This window comes from Rissa tridactyla, chromosome 1 (assembly GCF_028500815.1).
Source record: "Rissa tridactyla isolate bRisTri1 chromosome 1, bRisTri1.patW.cur.20221130, whole genome shotgun sequence".
Classification (NCBI taxonomy): domain Eukaryota; kingdom Metazoa; phylum Chordata; class Aves; order Charadriiformes; family Laridae; genus Rissa; species Rissa tridactyla.
Window position 1 is genome coordinate 148,078,475 of NC_071466.1, and position 19,363 is coordinate 148,097,837.

General features: G+C 43.9%; 1 protein-coding gene across 9 annotated transcripts in view; it reads right to left on the reverse strand.

Moving 5' to 3' along the window:
- AEBP2 (AE binding protein 2) overlaps positions 1–7,109 on the reverse strand; it is a 51,120-nt gene extending 44,011 nt beyond the window's left edge. For 3 of the 9 annotated variants that reach the window (XM_054217331.1, XM_054217321.1, XM_054217293.1), the window contains exon 1: positions 6,228–7,106. In XM_054217331.1, the coding sequence (XP_054073306.1) occupies positions 6,228–6,877 (650 nt within the window). In that variant the 5' untranslated portion in view covers positions 6,878–7,106. Of the gene's footprint in view, positions 1–6,227 lie in introns of all 9 variants that reach the window. The other 6 variants (XR_008468843.1, XM_054217313.1, XM_054217284.1 and 3 more) reach the window with 4 other exon arrangements.
- Between the last annotated feature and the right edge of the window lie 12,254 nt (positions 7,110–19,363).

Genomic DNA, 19,363 nt, shown 5'->3' on the forward strand with positions numbered 1-19,363 from the left:
GCGTATCTCACATCTCTGGCTTGCCAGAAACCCCTATTGCCATCTCAAATGTTCTATATGCTCCCTTCTATGCCATGTCCCCACTTTCCTACCCAATAATAAACTGTTCTACAACTACCCCAACACAATGGGTTCTACATACTGCTGTCTTCCATGCTAGCTCTGCGTACTGCCCATTACCCCACCATTATTCTCTAACTGGACAATGTTTTTCAAAAAAAAAATGTAAATATCTTAAAGTTGATGGAAAGCTGTGCAGATTTGAGTAAGAGTGGCTATGGTAGAACATTTCCACTGCATCATCTAAAAAAGTTAGTTTTATTTGTGACCAACTCCAGAAATGAATGATGTCACATCTTTGCCAAATGGATGTTGAGGCTGCACGTAACACTGAGTTTAACTTAACTGGAAAGTGGGTTAAAAAAAAAAAAAAAAGAAAGAGAGAGAAAGAGAAGAAAAAAGACCAACACAGTTCCTTCCACTACTGCCTAGGAAATTCCCTAAAACAACCCACCAATCAAACCTGATATTCAGAAGTTACCAAACTTAATGATGTCATAAACGCAAACAAAAAGCACATAGACCTGTGTGGATGTACAAATCCAACATAAAAGCAATACCATTTATCTCTTACACTGAATAGGAAAATATTTTTCTCAAATTCTATGAAGTATATTTACATCTTACTACAGTAACTATAACAGCTCATTATACCAAGCTCTTTCATCTAGTTCACAAAAAGACCTCAATGTTAACCACCCAATTATACCAACCAACAGCTTTATTACTAAAGATACTCACCATACAAAATATCTGGGCTGTTTTGTTTTCCCATCAAAAGCTATTTTCTTCAGTGCCAGAAAGGCTTGAACATAACCATTACAGAAACAGGGGTTTTGTTTTGCAATTTGAAAGCAAATAACAACAGCAACAACAAATGCAGTCAGAAACACTGCAAATATAATTTTCAGAAGAATTTTGGAATCTCAGGTAATCTTCTATATAGTCCACTCTGACACATCAATATTACACACACTCTGAAAAAAAATTTAATGACTTAACCACCTTGCCATAAGTGCTAATGAATGATTCTTCTCTTCCTGAATAGGAACAAGTGAGACTATGCAGCAAGGAGAGGCCTGAAGCACTTTTTAATCTGGTCACATGGATACATGAAGCATACCCATTAGTTCCATATGCCTTCCTGATTATATTTCAAATCTACCATTCTGCTTTCATAAACATAACTCGTATAATTCACATCACTGCCTAGTCAGTCTTGTAAATTCTTCACTTTGAAGAGTTTAAAAGCTAGATAAAATAAAGCCTATATTTAAACCTTTAAATAACTAATATTTTAAAATCAGCATACATATTAAAGGTTGAGAAGGACTTCATTTTAAATCAGATTTAAAAAACGCAGCCTAGATCCTGGATTTTCACATCTAAATCTCCTGTCTTTCAACCTGTTAGTTTCACACTGCCTCATTTCACTCTATGAAATGAACAAGCCTGACAATCTGAAGCATAAAAAGGTTTATTATTGAAAAACTTTTCTGAAATGTCTGCTTTCAAAACTGCTCTCCTATTACACTGGACAGCATAATAACATTCCTAGAAGCATTCTACAAGTCTAATATGGCTAAGATAGCTAAAAGTTTCCTTGAGTATTATTGAGTATTCCTCAAGTTAGTCCCTCCCAATAACAGATTCTGTTGACGAGTAACAGTAAACATGAAAAGGCTCAAAAAAAAAAAGAGGAAAAAAAACCTTACATGAAAAAGACGGACATTAATTAGTGCTGTGCCTGAGGGAAAGATTACTATGTAGGTCCAACAACAACCTGTTACATTTGGCCTACCATCTAGTCAATCAGCACTTATGTACCAGTCAGCAAAACAGCTGATAAGTTTCAGCTGAAACATATTTTTTCAGTGCTTCTTGCCCAGTCAGTAAGAGGAGGGAGCAAAGGATAAACTGCTAAAGGAGGGTAAAGATGATGTGAGAACAGAAGATCAACAGTAGCTTCTAGGTGAGAGTACAAAGATGCAAGACAAATTCACAGGGGTGAACAAAAAAGCCCTTCACATATAGCTTTACTACTTGTGTTTCTGCTAAACATCTTATTACAATTGCAAGATCTACCACTGTACTCCAAATCAAACAAAATCTGATAATGAAACTGCTTCAGATTTAAATATACTTCCATAATAAATTTTCCAGTAAACAGTATTTAAATTATTTCAGTAATTTAACACTAAGTGTTTGTAAGCAAATATTGTAGTTCAGCAGTAACACATCAGTGAGCTGCAGACACATCTTCACTGCATTCAGAGCAGCTGATTTATACCCAAATCCATGCATCTGCTTAGGTCTTCGCTTCAGTACCTGTGGCCCAGTGCTAAACTCAGTTACCGTGTTTACAGTTAACTGAACCATTATTTTTTCTTTTAAAGTCATATCAAATGTTTCTCAGCATTGTAATAAGACTAGCTGCTCCAGAGAACTCTGGAGAAACACATCCATCCTTTCAACACATGTCTGAAGTTAGGGAAAGGCACAAGAAAGTTACCAGCATTCACATGCTGACAATAGTCTTTGTTCTAACTGTAAATCTGGAGGATAACTTGAATGCAGCCTATTATTATTGAGCCAGATGATCCAAGCTTGATCTGAAGTCGTAGACAAACTTCAGCACAGTAGTGGGATCTCAGTACAACTCCCAGGAAAAACCTGGAATGATTACAGATCAACGAGATACCTACCAGTCCTAGAGTTATTGCACTCAGCTCTCGTTATTAATACCACAGAGCTGAAAATGCCACCTGGTTATCCTAGGTATCAGTTTGGGGTTTGCTTTTTGGTTTTGGGGGGTGGGGGGGTGGGGTGGTGTAAAAATGTTTTAGCAAAGTACAAAGTTTGTCTGTGTGCATGGAAATAGTTGGTTAAAATTCACCCTAGGTTTCAGGGCATCGATATTCAACATTATATATGTTTCTTGTGTTGTTATGAATACTTACAAACGTCCTACAGTAATGCCCCAAATTATTTATTCTATTAGCAGATACTCTCAAAAGACATTCAAAATGTTCGCAATTGAAGTTGCTGAAAAGTAGTAATATTTTGATCATATGCAAGGTTTTCCTGTTCAGCTGTTTTATTCGCAGTTTATTTTATATTTGCTATCACTAAACCAAAAATCAAAGAGACAACACTTTGATAATTGTGGAGAATGATAAAAACCGTACAGAGGGAAGCAGGAATTTGATCACTCATGGAATTCAGGCCCTCTCACCACACCCTCTTATTTATTCAAATTTTCTACAGAGGAAACAAGAAAAAAAAATCCCAAGCCTAAGGGCATGATCTGAATGTTACCAAACCTGCCTACAGCAGGAGTCTTTACCAGGTATACCCTTCTACCAGCTTCCTCTTGCTTAACCCAGCAACTGTAAATTCAAGTATGTTGGTTCAATCTCTCTCTCTCATTTTCTCTGTCTTCCCTTCCCCAGGTAATCTTACTCTACAACGTACTGTGAGATGAGACACCAAGTTCCTTAGGACTTCAGAGACACAGGTAGTCAGCAAAGGTCATGAAGTACTGTACAACACACTATTCATATAAAACATCACTTAATAGATAGAATATCATTCTCTAATAGTTAGAGAACTTACATTTTAACGCAGAGGTGACCAAATCAATGAATGATTAAGTCTTTAAGGATCTTAATACATTATCATAAACCTGTACCTCCACCTAATAAGTCTAACTGTTGCCAGCTCTTCCCCGGTATTTCACCATCCCACCTCACAAACTTTTTAGCTCCTCAGCACATCCTCTACCTTTTGCAACACTCTGCTTGTCTGTCTGATCATTTAAAAGGTACAATATTATGTTATGGCTGGCCTCCAAGCAGCAATAATCATTTGGATTGCTAGGGCAAGCAAGTGACTTGCTGGACTATACGCAGCAAAAATAATAAAGCATTCTACCATGCTACAGCAAGGAGTGCACAAATAGAAGTTTTCTATCACCAGGAATAACAAATGGCACTCTTGGTAGCATTGGTCTTTTCCTACATAATTCAACAAACAGGCTTTGAAATTACGGCACAAAATACCCTCTCAGCACACCAAGTTTTCAGCCTGGCAGTTCAAGATAAAACTTTGCAAAGATTAAAAACAAGGCACAGTCCTTTTTTAAACCACTAAACACAAAGAGTTCACTCCTGCAACTGAGTCTGTACCAAAGGCAGTAGAAAGGAGCAACAACGAATACATACACAGATTGAACTGTGCAACTACAGCAAGAGAACCATGAGAACAATGACAGAGAAAGTAGCACACTAGTTCTGGAGTGCAAAAGCAAGACACAGTGACACTGTACTTCCAGAAAACCCCTGCAAGTTATTTCTGTTATTCTTCTCAACCCACAAGCTGACATGCACTCAGAAAACATCAGGCCTAGATTTAGATTTTAATTCAATGAAAAACAAACTACCTTAAAACTCCATTATGTACCTGTTGTTCTTCCAGAATGCTACTCCCATATTTATGCAATTTCACATAAAATCTCATCTTTTGAGAAAACAAAACAATCCCCAAAACCCACTCCCCCTTTCCATCTTGCACAAGTTCGGAAGAAAGAAAATGTGACTCCTATGAGCCTCAAAAGTCAGGTGAAAACCAAAGAACTGAATTTCACCTTAGGTCTTTTAGGCCAATTACATGGTTTTGGGGAACTGACTCACAAGGGTTTTGTTTGGTTTTAAAACTTGAGGTTAGATCTAGTGATGCCCCACTTCTGAAATACGGGTATTTGCATAGCTACACAGAATTTGATCTAACATATATTCAAAATACATTTCTGGACCAAACCACACAATTCTTCACACTTAACAATGAAACTATCTCAAGAAAGTGCAAACAAAATTATAATTGTTATTTAACTATAATTCTAACAGGGAAGTCTGATACTTTTTAATGCTAAACTGAAATAAAAAAATAGCACAAGTTTCTTAAAACTATTTGAAAGCACTAACTAGTAAAGGGACCTACAGCATTTTAAGATTGCTCTTATGTCCATTTTTTGTCCTATTTTCGGTTTGTCAATTAAACTGTTGCACACAACATCCAAGAAAGCTACTACATAAGCCATGTTCTTTGAAATGCTTGACTTAGAAGGCTAAATCAGACCTGAAAGGTAGAATTCAACCGTGTGTGAGAATTTGGTTGTGCCTTTCCACAAGAATCAAGCAAAAGTCTTGGTAAAATGAGATGTGCACATACAAAAAAACCCTAAGAAACAATCTTTACATTACTATTACAGAACTCATCCAAAGATGACTTTGAGCCTCAAATTACTGACCCTCGCTTAATATAATAAACATGCACAGCTTATTACTCGTGCACACTTAATACAGAAAAGCTGGTCTCCTTTTTATTTTAGTAAGCTAGGGTATTTTTTCCCCCCTTCCTTATGCTTTAAGAGGTTACCACTCAGCTTTCTGCCTCTAGCGCAGAGACCCTGGTGCGGGTGCAGGTAAAACCACATCCACAGATTATTTCCCATCCTTGAACCTTTGGTACACCCCGCCTGTGCGTCAGCGCAAGATATAACCCTAAAGAACCCTAAAAGCACCGTCTGAAAAAAAAATAATCAGTAGCTTCTGAAGAAAGCGGCAACCGAGTACGGCCACCTGAACGGGCAGCGAGCGCCCCGTGCTCAGCCCGCAGCGGGGGCCGATCCGGGGCTCTCCGTAAAACGCCTAACAGTGATGGCTGCGGCTCCAGCAGCCCCCACACGGCCTGCCGCCCGGTGCGGGGCCGGCGGGCGGTGCGCCCCCTCCTCCCAAAAGCAGCGGGCAGGCTTTCGGAGGGGGCCTGGAGGAGCGGAGGCCGCGGCGGGGGCGGAGGGCCCGCCACAGGCCGCCCGCCGCCCCGCCCGGCACAAGTTGGCCGGAGAAACCTGTGGCTGCCCCTAGCCGCCGCCGCCCTGACAGCCCCCGCGGCCGGGAAGGGGGGGACGAGGGGCGGTGGGCACCCGGGGAAGACGGGCCCCTTGGCCGCTGCGGCGGGGCGGGCGGGCGGGCTGGCGAGCCCCCCGGCGCTGTGAGGCGGGGAGGCGACCGGACATGGCGCCCGCCGGCCCCGGGACCCGAGGGACCCGCACACACACCACTCCCCGGGAAGGCGGCCGCCGGCGGGGTGACGGGGCGCGCACTGACCTGTCCTCCGAGTCCATGCGGCTGAGGGGCTCCCCGTCCGAGGACATCTCCAGGCTGCCCCGCCGGCCCCCCGACGTGGCGCTGCAGCTGCTGCTGCCGCTGCTGCTGCCGCCGCCGCCGCCGGTGCCGTAGCCCTCGTCGCCACCGCTGGACACGCTGCTGGAGCTGCTCCCCCCGCCGCCGCCGCCTCCTCCGCCGCCGCCGCGGCCCAGCCCGTCCTCCTGGCTGCCCCGGGGGCCCTTCGGCTCCTCCTTGGCGTCGGCCTCGCTGCTGCCGCCGGGGCTCAGCGAGCGGGTCTCGTCGCTGCAGCAGCCGCTGCTCGTGCTGCTGCTCCCCACCAGGCTGCTCTCCTCCTCCTCGCCGCCCTCCTCCTCCTCCTCCTCTTCCTCCTCCTCTTCCTCATCCTCGTCCTCCCCGTCCCCGGCCTGGCTGGCGCTCTCCGGGCTCGGTTCCGACATGCTCTCCGCCTCGCCGTTCAGCAGCAGCAGCGACTCCGTCTCCGCGGCGGCCGCCGCCGCCGCGGAGGAAGGCGACGACGAGGATCCAGCCCCGGCCTCCTCCTCCTCGGCCGCTGCGGCGCCGGCGGCGGCCGCCGCCTCGCCGGGAAGCAACCCCTCCGGCTCCGCCATGTCGCTGCGAGCGGCCGCCATGGCGCCTGCGAGTCGCTGCGAGCGGAGCCGAGCGGGGCCAGGCGCGCGCGGCGGCGGCAACGGCGGGGGCGTGCGCGCGGCCGCGCTCGCTCCCGCCCCGCGCTCCTTCCCCCCCTCTCCCCTCGCCCTCCTCACCCGCACAATCGCGCGGCGGCGCGAGCCGCAGAGAGGAGGGGCCGGGGCTGGGGCCGCCGCCGCACGCGCTACGGAACGCGCCCGGGGACAAAAAGGGCGGGCAGAGCGCGAGCGGCAGCCCTCGGCGTGGGGGTGCTGGCGGAGGGGGGGCGGTGCGTGGGAGGGGCGTTAACGGCCGGGCGGGGCGGGGCGGTGGTTGGGTGGCGGGGGCGCTGGCTGCCTCCCTCCCTCCCTCCCTCCTTCCCTACGCCTGGCTTGAGTCGCGTCAGCGTTACTCCCCGCCGCAGGGGGAAGAGCGCCTGAACGCTTGGAGTGCGGAGGGGGGTCCCGCGGGACCAGCCGCGAACGGGGAACGAGGCGCTCCCGGCCAGGACGAGCAGCCCCCGCCGCTCCCCCCGGGAGGAACCCGTCCCACACCTTTCAGCCTCGGCAGCCTCCTGGCTGGTTGGCTCTGGGAAGCTTTAGGCCTACGGGGCCGCCGGAGGGAGTGCGCAAAGGGAGCGGGAGTCGTGGCTGAGGAAAACTTCGTGACATTTGCATCCGTGAGAGGAAAACAGGGCGGGGGCTGTAGGGACTGCGGAGCTGACTGGACTCGTAGTAACTACAACGAAATACAGAGTTTACGAGAAAGGGAGAAACGAGGCTCCTCAGCAAAGAGAGCTACAGGGTGCAGGTCACCGTGTGACATTACCCGGTGAGAATTGCCAAAAGACAAGCTCAGCTGAGACACAAAGGAGACAGAAAAAGGTTTTCAGCGGTACTGACAAAAAGGAATGAAAAAGCAGTCGCGCTATGCAGTGAGGAGAGAAAGTAAAGAGAATAAAGTCGATGTGGCTTTAAACCTCCATTTGCAGTAAAGAGGCATGTTGGCTACTAGGCAAAAGCTGTATGACTAAAGGGGAATGCAAAATACAGATCAATGCACTTAAAGTAAAGTAAACCAAAGACTTTAATGTACTAAAACTGGGGAAATTGGTTAATTTTTTTTCCTCATTAATCTAAATTCACTTCTGGAGGCATGGGCTTAGAAAATTTGTTGAGTTGGGAATTGTGCCGTCTGCAAAAATACAGCTGTGTATGTGTAGAAGGGGAAAGGTGAAAGGTAGCTGAAGAGAATGACTGTCAATCATGTACAAAACTTCAGAACAAATTTTGAAAATTAAAGTAATTAATTTTAATATTAAGGTAAAACGGGATAAGATTTACTAAAGGTAGATTGTGCCAGACTAACCTGACAGGCTTTTTGACAAGAGTCTTGTCTACATGGACATCAAGAAAGTGTTTGATAAATTGTCATGTGGAAGTGATTAGCAGAAGTTTATAGGATGGGGATTTGCAGTAGAACAGGAAGGTGGGTAGAATCTGAACACAGAGGTGAAATCATGTAGTTTGACAGATTATTGGAGGGATGAAGAGGGTCATTGAAAACATGAGATACTATTCCACATGAATTTTAAATGCCATATATACATCTGTCAGTCTTTATCCAACTCTTGCAGAGCTTGCCACATTTAAAGAAAAAAAAAATTGTGAAGTGGTAGTAGTTTAGTTTAAAAACAAACTACAAAATACAGAACCACAACTCAGGTCAGAAAAACACTGTGCCTTCTGTGCAATAGGAAGAACATCACCAGTTCAAGTTACAGCAGGCTATCTGGCATATCCACAGAGATCCTGGATTCCAGGAGAAGTTAACCGCGTAGGATTAAAATCTGGAAAGGGTGCTCCTGAGGCCTGCATTAGCGTAGCTGGAGGTGGCTGCCAGCCCATCAACAAATGCAGTTGTTAGCAGCAACACCAGCAGCCTGTGGTGTAGCAGCATCAAAATAGAATGCCACAGTGCTGAAACAGCAACGCCGTATTGTAGCAAAGGGACGTGACATTGGATTAATCTTTGAAAACAAACCAATGACATCTTTACCCCGCAGAGGAGCATATGCGAACTTTGGAAACCAACAACAGCAAAAAAAGTGGTGATAGTTTCCCAGATTTCTAGAAACCAGCCTCAGCTAGAAAGTGGAAATGGTAAGTACGCAAAAAAAAAAAAAAAAAAGACAAGGGCAGCCGTAATGGTGTTTCATCTGTGTAATCTGTGTGTCTCTGGTCTACTAACTCCACCAAAAATACTCACCAAACCCTGGGCTTCTACATCCTCTGCTGCCTTTCCTCCTGCCGGTAACAGCGTGCCCTGTACTTCACTCTTCACTTAAGAGGGTGTGGCACCCCCCGGTGGGTGTGGCTGTCACTAATCTTATGCAACGCGAAGCGTGAGGTTTTAAAAACAAACGACACCCTTTGATTCAGTCAGAAGACGGCAGAAGCTGAAGTAATTCCTACGTCTCTCCTACCCACGGATGCCCTTCTGGAGTTCTCTGCCATAGCGAGGGACAGAATCAGAGGTATCAAGTCATGAGAAACCAAAAAATATATAAAAGACTTAGGTAAAAGACAGCTTTCAACACCTAAGAATATGAGAAAAAAAAGGGGGAAAAGTTATCTCAAAGAACTCCATGTGCCCTGATGTAAATTGTCCGAATCCGCTCCACTGTGTGTTGACGAGCCCGTTGCTGTTACTTTTTTCCCCCAGGTCTCTCTGGGTTTCTTGAGGTCGTGTGTGCGCGCAAGGCTCCCGGTGTTTGTGTACCGAAAGCGAGCAGGGTGATTCAGACCTCCCACTTTCCACTTTCCTAACAGAGCGGTAGAGACGCCAGCTCATTAGGTAATTTGTGTATTCAAAGAGCGTCAGGGAGGGACACCTCAGGACACAAATGAATAGGAAGGACGGTGTCAACCTGCCTAATGGAAATCACTAGCATTTAAGCAAAAGATCAGCACCAAAGGGGTCACTACCGCAGCAGGAAGTCATCAAAGAAATACTTTGTGACAATCTCCTGGTGTCCGGCTCGCAGTTTTTTAAAACCACAAAATTCTGCGTCCGGGCTTGGTCCTTGAGCGCTATAATAAAGTCCTAATCAAGTGCAAGCAGCAATGATTGCTTAAACCTCTTGTTACTGAGCTTTCTCTGTAGAAAAATACCCAGCTTACCAAAGGTAAATGTCCTTTTTCTCCACGGTTTTTGACTTTTCAAACCTCTTGAAGGAGGATATCTGTCTGAGAACAGGCGAGTCTAGAACTTGCAAAGGCATCTAAATCACTTGCATTTGAATGGTCTGAGAAAAGCTCAAAGCAGGAGACACGCTGTTAGGAAATCCTTTGGAAAAAAGAACTTACACATCCACTTAGGCTTTGAGGGTGGATGTTACTCTATCCTTCACACAAAGGGTTTCTGGTATGCTCAGTCTGGCTTGGTATGATCAGGTTACAACAGGGACAATGCTTTAAAGCTGAGATACTTATGTTGAGGCACACTACTCTGTGGTACTTGGAAGACATTCTCAACAAAGTACAAAATAAAAAAAAAATACGTCAGCAGATAAACTAGAAGCTTGTTCACAGGCCAAGAGTCCAAGCAGAACCATTCTCCATTAGTGCAAGAACTAACAACATTGCAGACACAGCAGAGCAGGGAGAAGAAATTAAGATTTTATTCTCTTACCTCAGGAACACCAGGGTGCAGGGCATTCACGCTGACAGCAGAATCAATAGTGAGCGCACTCCAAAGAAGTAGTTTCTTCTTTTCTTGAGTCACAAAGATTTTGCTCTTTTGTGGTTTTTTTATGAAGGACAGTTAGGTGAGATCATCAGAAGATTTTGTACATGTAAGGCAGGTTTTCTTACCTTTTTTTCCTAATGTCGGTCAGCATCATAATACTATGACATATACTGGCCTATAGAGGGAGAAAAAAATGCCATAGGCCTAAGATGCAGGAAAAGTGACATCCCGCCTTGCACTTGTTAGGATACCAGGGGAAGTTCTGTGGAACAAAACCTTTGGTCACTGAACTCCCTTCTCCTGCCCCTGCCTCCACATGCACGTCTTAAGCACTGCAGGAAATTCCTGCTGCCTGAACCTGATGACTCACCTTGCTCACAATATTCTGCCTGCTCAGCACCCTCTGGAAGCTGCACCCGTCCCTTCTTTCTGCCCCACCCTTCCCCATCCAAATTCAAGGTCTGGAGGAAGAGGCTGCAATCTCCTATTGCTTCAAGTAAGCATCCAGCACTTGGTTCTCACCCTTCCCTTCAGACCGGACTGAAACTGCCTCCTTCTGCAATTCTGACCCCACCCTCTCCTGCAGCACCCAGTTAATTCTCCCTTTAAACTCGGCTTCTGTGCTGTTTGCTTTTTAAAGCTGCCTTTAATCTTTCCCTGTACTGTTCACTTAGAAACCATGACTATAGGAAACTTCAAGCCTCACTTAGGTTGGGTCAACCAAAGGAAGGCTTCTGGGAATGCGCATTGGGCTGGTGTCCCTCTTCTCACCCTGCTGGGCAGTGAGACCTTGCTGAGGCCATACGCTGGTTCTGCAAAACACTTCCCAGCAATATGAATTCTAGATACTGCTCAGGTCCTTCTTCCCCCTCTTCCCTGACCATGCTTTTTTATGGCTCTCATGGTGACACACTGCCTCTTCTGTTGTGCCAGCACAGCTGTCTCCAAAATTCATGCCATGAGCTAGACCAAGGAACTGCTTTTAGTGTTAACTAGGAGGAAAAAAAAAAATAAATGGCATTCTGTGGCTGTTAGGTCGTGAAACTTCAGAAAACTCCAGACAGCTCAGTTAAATGTAACTGTGCCCACTCTGGGGACAGGAAAAAAAAGGACCGGGAAAATTAAGAAATTATTAAGGTGACACAAAGGACCAGGAGTTAGTTCAGGAGCGGAAAACCCCATTCTATCATTCTGGAGCATATCCAATAGCACTTCCTAACATTCACTATATTTGCAGTTGTATTACTGTAACAACCTGCAAGCCCAGTGGAGATGAGGGCATCTTTGTGTTAAGCCATCTATAAACACAAACAGTAAGAGAAAGCCCATGTTCCATAGATGCTCTGATATAATTGAAAGGAACCAGGTATTTTACAAGTGCATAAAGCCTCTTCTTTAAAATGCATGCTAATTGATGTTAAATTTGCTGTCAAATGATAAGGAAAACACAAAAAGCAAAACAAGAAAGCATGATTTCTCCTAAATGAAAGATATAAAGCTTTGAGTTCAAGGCATTAGAGGGCCTCATAATACGGTTAATTTATGTGCTTCACAGCTTGTTGCAAAAAAATGAAACATAAGCACAGAATTTCAAATAGATATTATTTGTCTATGATAAGCTATTAGTTATTATAGATACCACTGAGAACTAACTCAGAATTTGCTTCAAAAGCAAAAGCTACTTGCAGTACTTCTGCATTGGTGTACCTATCTGAATATTCATCCTGCATCCCATGTCTCTAAACTTTTGTGAGCTTCAGGGACTTGCATAAGTATATGCTAAAAATGAGTTGTGCTTTTCTTTGAAACTATTCATAAAGTTTTCCAAATGCCACATTGGAAAATTTAAATAGCTGATGCAATACGTCATATGAACAGGGAAAACGGTAATATATGCAGTACTGCACAAGCAAATAGAGCATCTTTTCTCTGTCATGAATACTGTCAATACTTTTATATTATAATTCAATAAAATACATAAATTATCAGATAGATTTTCTTTTGCTCCCAAAGTATTCTATATCTCCTTGTGTGTATTTTTTACTTGGCAGTTTGCGCTTTTGCAATAAAAGGCAGCCAAAATTCTCCAGTCTCAGAAGAATCAACGTTCTTAAAGGGTGCAATTTAGATTAGTTTTAACCAGAGATGATTAACATATTTGCTTCCAGATTAAAGAGTCTTTACATGCTATTAATTTGGGGAATGTGTGTTTTCTACATTCTTATGCAAAACAGAGCTGGATTCCAGCTTTAAATGAAGGTGTGCGCCCGACCACAAATACAGGGTTGCCACCAGTATGGCCATTTCTTCTCTGCCAGTCAGTTGCTACAGAGCATTACAGTACAACTAGGGGAGGTCATCCCAACGGAGGGGGCAATTCTGCACAAGCACACTAGGCAGTAAATTCCAGCAGTTCTTTTTCTAAAAACGGAGATGTGAAGTCAAGAGCAGAATCTTTCTTTGCACACATGGAGCTTCTTTTCAAAACCATAAAAGTAATCAAGATCTTGCATGTTGCAAAACCGGTGCGTAACCATTACAACCAAACAGAAATGCACAATGAATTGAATGCTAATTAAATACAAATCACAGCTTGGAAGGAGTACAAGTTTACAGCAGCTTTTCCACATTCTTCTAGGATTCCTTTAAAACTCCCTTTCTTTGATTTGTGGTCATAACTAGAATATAGGTTTTTCATAAAACAGTCTTAATTGGTTTAAAATTAATATTTCATAAAATTTAAATGAAAATTCCCTTGCAGAAATCTAGTTATAATGTTTGTGCCTTTTTTTCCCCTTCTTTTTTTTTCTTGAAAGAATCTCTTGACTTTCCAAGATCAAGCTCTTGTGAGCACATGTCCTTCCAACCACAGTTCTCAGCTTCCCAGTACATGCTGTGGTGGGCCCAGCAAGGGGCCCTGAAGATAATTAAGGGAGGGCAGCGTGTCAGATGAGGAGTGTCTGAGAGCTGGGACTGTTCAGCCCAGAGAAGTGAAGGCTCGGGGAGATCTTATCGACGTGTATAAATAACTGAGGGGGGGAAGCAAAGAAGGTGGAGCCAGACTCTTCTCAGTGGTATCTGGTGAAGGGCAAGAGGCAGTGGCCACAAACTGAAACACAGAACATTCTATTTAAACATAAGAAAAAACTTTTTCACAATGAGGGCTGTCAAGCAGTGGAAGAGTTTGCCCAGAGAGATTGTGACGTTGCCGTTCCTGAAGATATTCACACCCAGACATGGTCCTGAGCAGCCTGTTCTAGCTGACGCTGCTTTGAGCAGGAGGTTGGACCCGATGATCTTCAGAGGTATCTTCCAACGTCATCTATTCTGTGATTCTGTAAAGTTGAGATATTATTCCCATGTTATACAAAGACATGGGCATCATCCAATCTCCAAAAACACTAAATATTTTTCTGAGTTCTCAGATATAACCTCATACCCTGGCTTTGCCCCAGCTTCACATGGGGACGAAAACCATGTTCACACCAGTCATGCCTTCTACCATGATTTCTAAAGATGAGAAGGGAGGCCTAGTCAGGAGCCACAGAAGCTGAGCTGAGCTGCATGGCTGGGACCAAGTGAGTGAGTCCCTGCAGACAGGTTTAGATGCAGCCTGAAAGACTAATGACCACATTCAGAATTCCCATGTGTATGACAAATTTAGGGTCCTGCTAAATCCCGTGAGATTAAAAGTGACAAGCAACTAAGATTACATATTTTCCATGACTGCGAGATCTTGGTGTGCTAGAGAGTTAAGGGACACATGTTATCCTTAAGAGAGGCATTTATCACACAGTCTGGTCAGCCTTGGACAAGATACTGTCACGGAAAAGGTGTCAAAGTCCAGATTTCCCAAAACCTTAACAGCTGGACGATTCCTCTTTTCCCCCCACTGCTCTGCTTATGTTACAAGAAAAATTCAGATCATGGAATGTTTATCAAATAGCTAGAGATATGCAGCATTCGTGTATTTAAAAAGAAATTATTATTTAGTAGGCTTGAGCATGAGCAAACACCTGAGTTTCAGAAAAGTTCAGATTTGTATGCAAAAACTAGCCTTTCCATTATTATGGTATTCACTGAACAGCAGAAGTCATACTCAAAGTAATCAAAACTAATTTAACAATTACAAAACCAGCAGGATGACTTTATCATTGTTTGCCGCTAACAACAAATATTTATTACAGATAGCGTATTTGTCTTCTGAGCTATTAAAATGACGTTTCCAATTCATAACTCTTCAAACCTTTCCTACAAGATCAAGGATCCGTTATGTTCATGGAAAATACGCCAAGTTCATAGAAGCACAGTGTCCCTCCCGATTCTCAATCAACCAAATCTGAGAGAGAGAGGGAGATTGATGAGAACAACCTACTTTTCTGTGCACGGCATTCACTGAATGTGAAAAGGGGTTTCAGCAGGACCGAGAAAGTAGCTGTTGTCATGACAGCACTGGGAAGCCCCGGGACTGAAAAGGTCTTCATCAGCTCACTGCGGCAATTCTGTGCCAAAGGAACTGTGCTGCCTGTCTGCATACTGACAACAGCGCCAGGGGAATGCCTGCTTGTCAAATCTCCCTGGTTTTACTCTGCAAAATTCCCCGCTCTTGCCCTCTGAAGCTGGAATATAGTCGCAATCTGGCAAAAATGGAAACCGTCCTGCCCGCCTCCTGCCCCTTCAATACCCCCCACACGTTCTGTTCATCTATCTGGTTTATCAGGGGCAGCGCCTAGGCTTCCTGTTCTCCCTTTTGCCCCACGCTGGCAACAAAAGTGTCATGTAGAAGGCAGCAGTAATCTGTAGAAAACCTGTACAAATACCAGCACGTTCTGCAACCCAACCCCATCAATGTAAAAGCTGCCACTCCTGTTATCTCGGTGTTATGGGCCAGCATGTCTGTGTGCTGTGTTGTTTTGTTATTTGCATGGCATCTTTGGGGCAAGAGCATGAGAGGATTTCTGGATCAGCCGCTTGGGGTCATACTCTTCAAGTCTGGTCAACTCTGGCCATTCCATTGCAAGGAAATGCATTGTCTTTCATGCTGCAGTTAGGCAACCTGCTGTCCATGCTAACTGCCCCACTGTAATCACCACAAGCACCAGTTTTGGGGGTCCTATGAGACTATTCCATTCACGGGGAAGCTTTTATTTTACCTAAATGACTGAAAATGGTTGCTGCATGGATGAGTACCTCATAATGTAAACAAGGCAGGAGAAAGTAAGGTCGTTTTGACTATGCACATGTCGATTTAGTTCCAGTACTGTTTATTTGAAGCACTGGGAAATATAAACATGAACATTTGTAAACTTGCATTATGCGCCTGCCGATTACCACTAATGGAACGGAAACTGAGATCGAGCGCGTTACACTCAATCTCGTCACAGCCACCTTTATTGCAAATTCAATGATCAGAGATGATCACTGAACTCAGATGAACTCTACAAGCCTTGTCTGAAACTTTGGCCTCTCCAGTATTGACTGCAAAATTCCCATTGACCTCAGCGGGGCCAGAATGTCAAACTCAGCCCGGGAGCTAGGGAACCAAGGAGTTTTGAGGAACTCATAGCAAAACCTGATATTGTTGGCCTATGGAAGGATGGCTGCTAGGAGGTGGGGACTCAGCACGTATCACACAGGAGAGTCTGAGTGGCACCGTGACCCTTCCGTAACTCAGAATTTAAATAGTTCAGAGGGTCCCTCTCTCAGGAAGCCTAGGCTATATGGCAGAATTTGGAGACCTAAATCCTAAATTAGCTTAATGCCCCAATGACATGCCCTACAGATACGCTGCACGTCTTCTAATAGGCAAAGCAGTGATTCTCTTCTCCTGAAGTCTATTCCCAGCTCTGTTGCTCACAGATTCTCCAAAGCAACTGGCTGTATAAGAGCAGGCAAACCATTTTATCATTTTTTTTATGCAGCAATTTAACCATGTGGACGTGCGTAATTGAGTCTCTTTCCCAGGATTGCTCTGAGGTGTAGTTGTCTGTCATTGAACCCTTTTGGTAAAGCTGCTGTTATACACACACATGCAGTGTTCTCAATAGAGATGGGCCTAGTTTTTAATCACATAACACTTTTGATTCTATTCAGTCTTTTAAAACTACTTTTCTTTTTTCAGTAAAGATGAACATTTATTACGTGCTTAATAATTTTTGCCTAGTGACACAGTTAAACCGTATTCCAGAAACAAATACTGTCCAGTACTTTTCCTAGGCAGCTCAAAACAACCTACTATACTACTTAAAATGTAGTAGGAAAATATGGCACTATAAATTCTTAGCAAGCTGTTGCTACAGAGGCCTACTATCAGGACAAATGGCAGCAGTTTGGCTTTATATGACCTTTAACTAGGTAATTTATCAGAACCATCATCTTTACGGTTGAATTTCTAGCTGGGTTTGGCAATGCTAAGTATTTGTTTCGTCTTGGTGAAAAGTGGATTCAGCTACTTAAAGCCTGGAAAATACAGGAAACATTTTTATTATAACACTTTGGAACAAGGTGAAAAAAATCTAATTTTAAATGTGGTGCATCTTACAATTCATGCCTACGTGTCTTCATATAAAACTGGTGACTCTAAGTTGAGAAAACTGTTTGATTTAAGTTGTGCTAGTGGCATGAAAGGTACAACAGAGAGGCACGTATTATAGAAGTGTAACTCAGGCACTGACACGTGTTAAGGTATCAGCTCTGTAGAGAGCGATGACCTACTTCTGCCTTGTGTCTTCCAGGAAGATCCTTTGGCACCACGTCAGGCCATGGTCTCTGTGCTCCCTGCTACCTTGAGGACCTGATCTTACGCAGATGTTCATCAGCCACGTTCACTTCCCAGTTTCACAACCACAAGCTCCGTGTAAAGAGGTAGCAATGCAGCCAGTTTAAAATGGACTTTACAGGAAAAAAAAAATTTCCTCCACCACCCTTGATTATTTTCACGTAAATTAAGTGCTGGACCAATGGCTGCTTGTCTTTCACTTTTGTTATTCTAGCTTGCATTTTGGAGGTCTTTTTCATACTAATACAGTCAGATTTTTGGACTGTCTTTTATTGCACTAGGTGATCTCAGTCCACCACCTACCTGTACTGTGATAACTTCTTTTGGCATATTGCATGAATATTCATTTCCACTACATGCAACATATTATCATCAGCTTATGCTCTATAGTAAAATACACACGCAAACCTCAGCAACTCATATCATGCTTTAAAAAGTATGACAAAATAAATGCTGGTTTAAAAGCTATACAAATAGTAAAACATGAAATATTTGAGAGGTACTCCCCTCCTCCCTTATCTAATTATAGTATTAATAAGCAACATGCTGAATTTCGGCTGAGATGTAGTAACCACAAGAGATCAGGCTCTTGCACAAATTCTCTCTTGTATCATAACGTTTGCAGTATGAGCATGTTTAACTTTTAATCATACAAGCTGTCAACCTGAAGCCAAATGGGCTGTTCCCATCTGGGCTCAGGTCTGCTGTATGAACATGAACCCTGTTGCCCTGGTTGTATGCAACTCCAGATTAGGCCAAGAACATACTGTCTCTGTTCTGCAGTAATTTGTCCTGTAGTTCCCGTTTAATACAATTGCCCACTTTGTATCTTTAACTGTTGCTGTGCATGATTAAGCATGACACTTAAAAGTCACTTTGTCTTTATGGATGGTGGAGCAACCCCATTTTATGGGCAAAGAAGGCTCTGAGATGTGTCTCCAACCTTGCAAAGAAACCTGTTTATGCAAAGTCACATCAAGAACTTCTTTCATTTAGGTTAAAGGATCAAGTCTTTAATATTTGAAAATACACAATAAACACACAACACTGGATCATTGAGTATGAAGGTTAATAAAAATACAGCCTGGCATTAACATTAAAAAGGCTCTAATTTTTTCTTCACAGGTAATTAGTTCACACAATGAAGTAATCTCCTTTCTTATCCTGGAAACACATACATAAAACAGCTCAGATAACATCATTTACATACGGGCTGCTGCATCCGCATGTTAATGTCTGGCAGTGAAAAGTTCAGACAAGTTTGTAATCCCCGATTTCCTGCGCGTGCTCAGCACCCAGATTCCCAGAAAGTCAAAAGAGAACGGGATACTAAATATTACTAAGATGACAGGTCAGCTGCAGTCTGTGCTGCATCTGGACAGCTTGCAAGTTACACAGTTTTTGGACAGTTCTGGACATTTTAACATCAGCGTTGTTTTTTTTTTAAAACACATATTGGTATTTGTATATCACAGATTCTTTTGTCAGTCACTTATGCTTATGGCAATCATTCTAAGCCTATTGTGCTGCCGCCACTTGCTTTGTCCGTGTTACTATATTGCTTGGTATTGGAACCAATCTGCATTCCCATTTAAAGCGCTATCATGTCACCCATCAGCAATCATTTGCTTTCATCCCTTAAAACTACTATACAATGGCAACCACGCCATGGGGACAAAAGCACAGGCAGAGAGGAAAAAGCAGGAAAGCTGAAGTGGGAAAGCGGTGGCGGCAGCAGCAGCAGCAGCTGCAGCAAGGCTAACTTTGTTCTTCTGGGGTCCTTCCGGGGAAGTACTTGAACTTGGACTGATAACGCACGTGCCCTTCATCTTCTGCTTCCTCTGTTAACACAACTTATCTTCCCCATGCAGATACAGGAAGATAGATTAGACTGGCTGCTTTTGCATCAAGGCCAATAGGTAATAACACTGTTTTTACAGCGCAAACCAGTCTGTCCGTG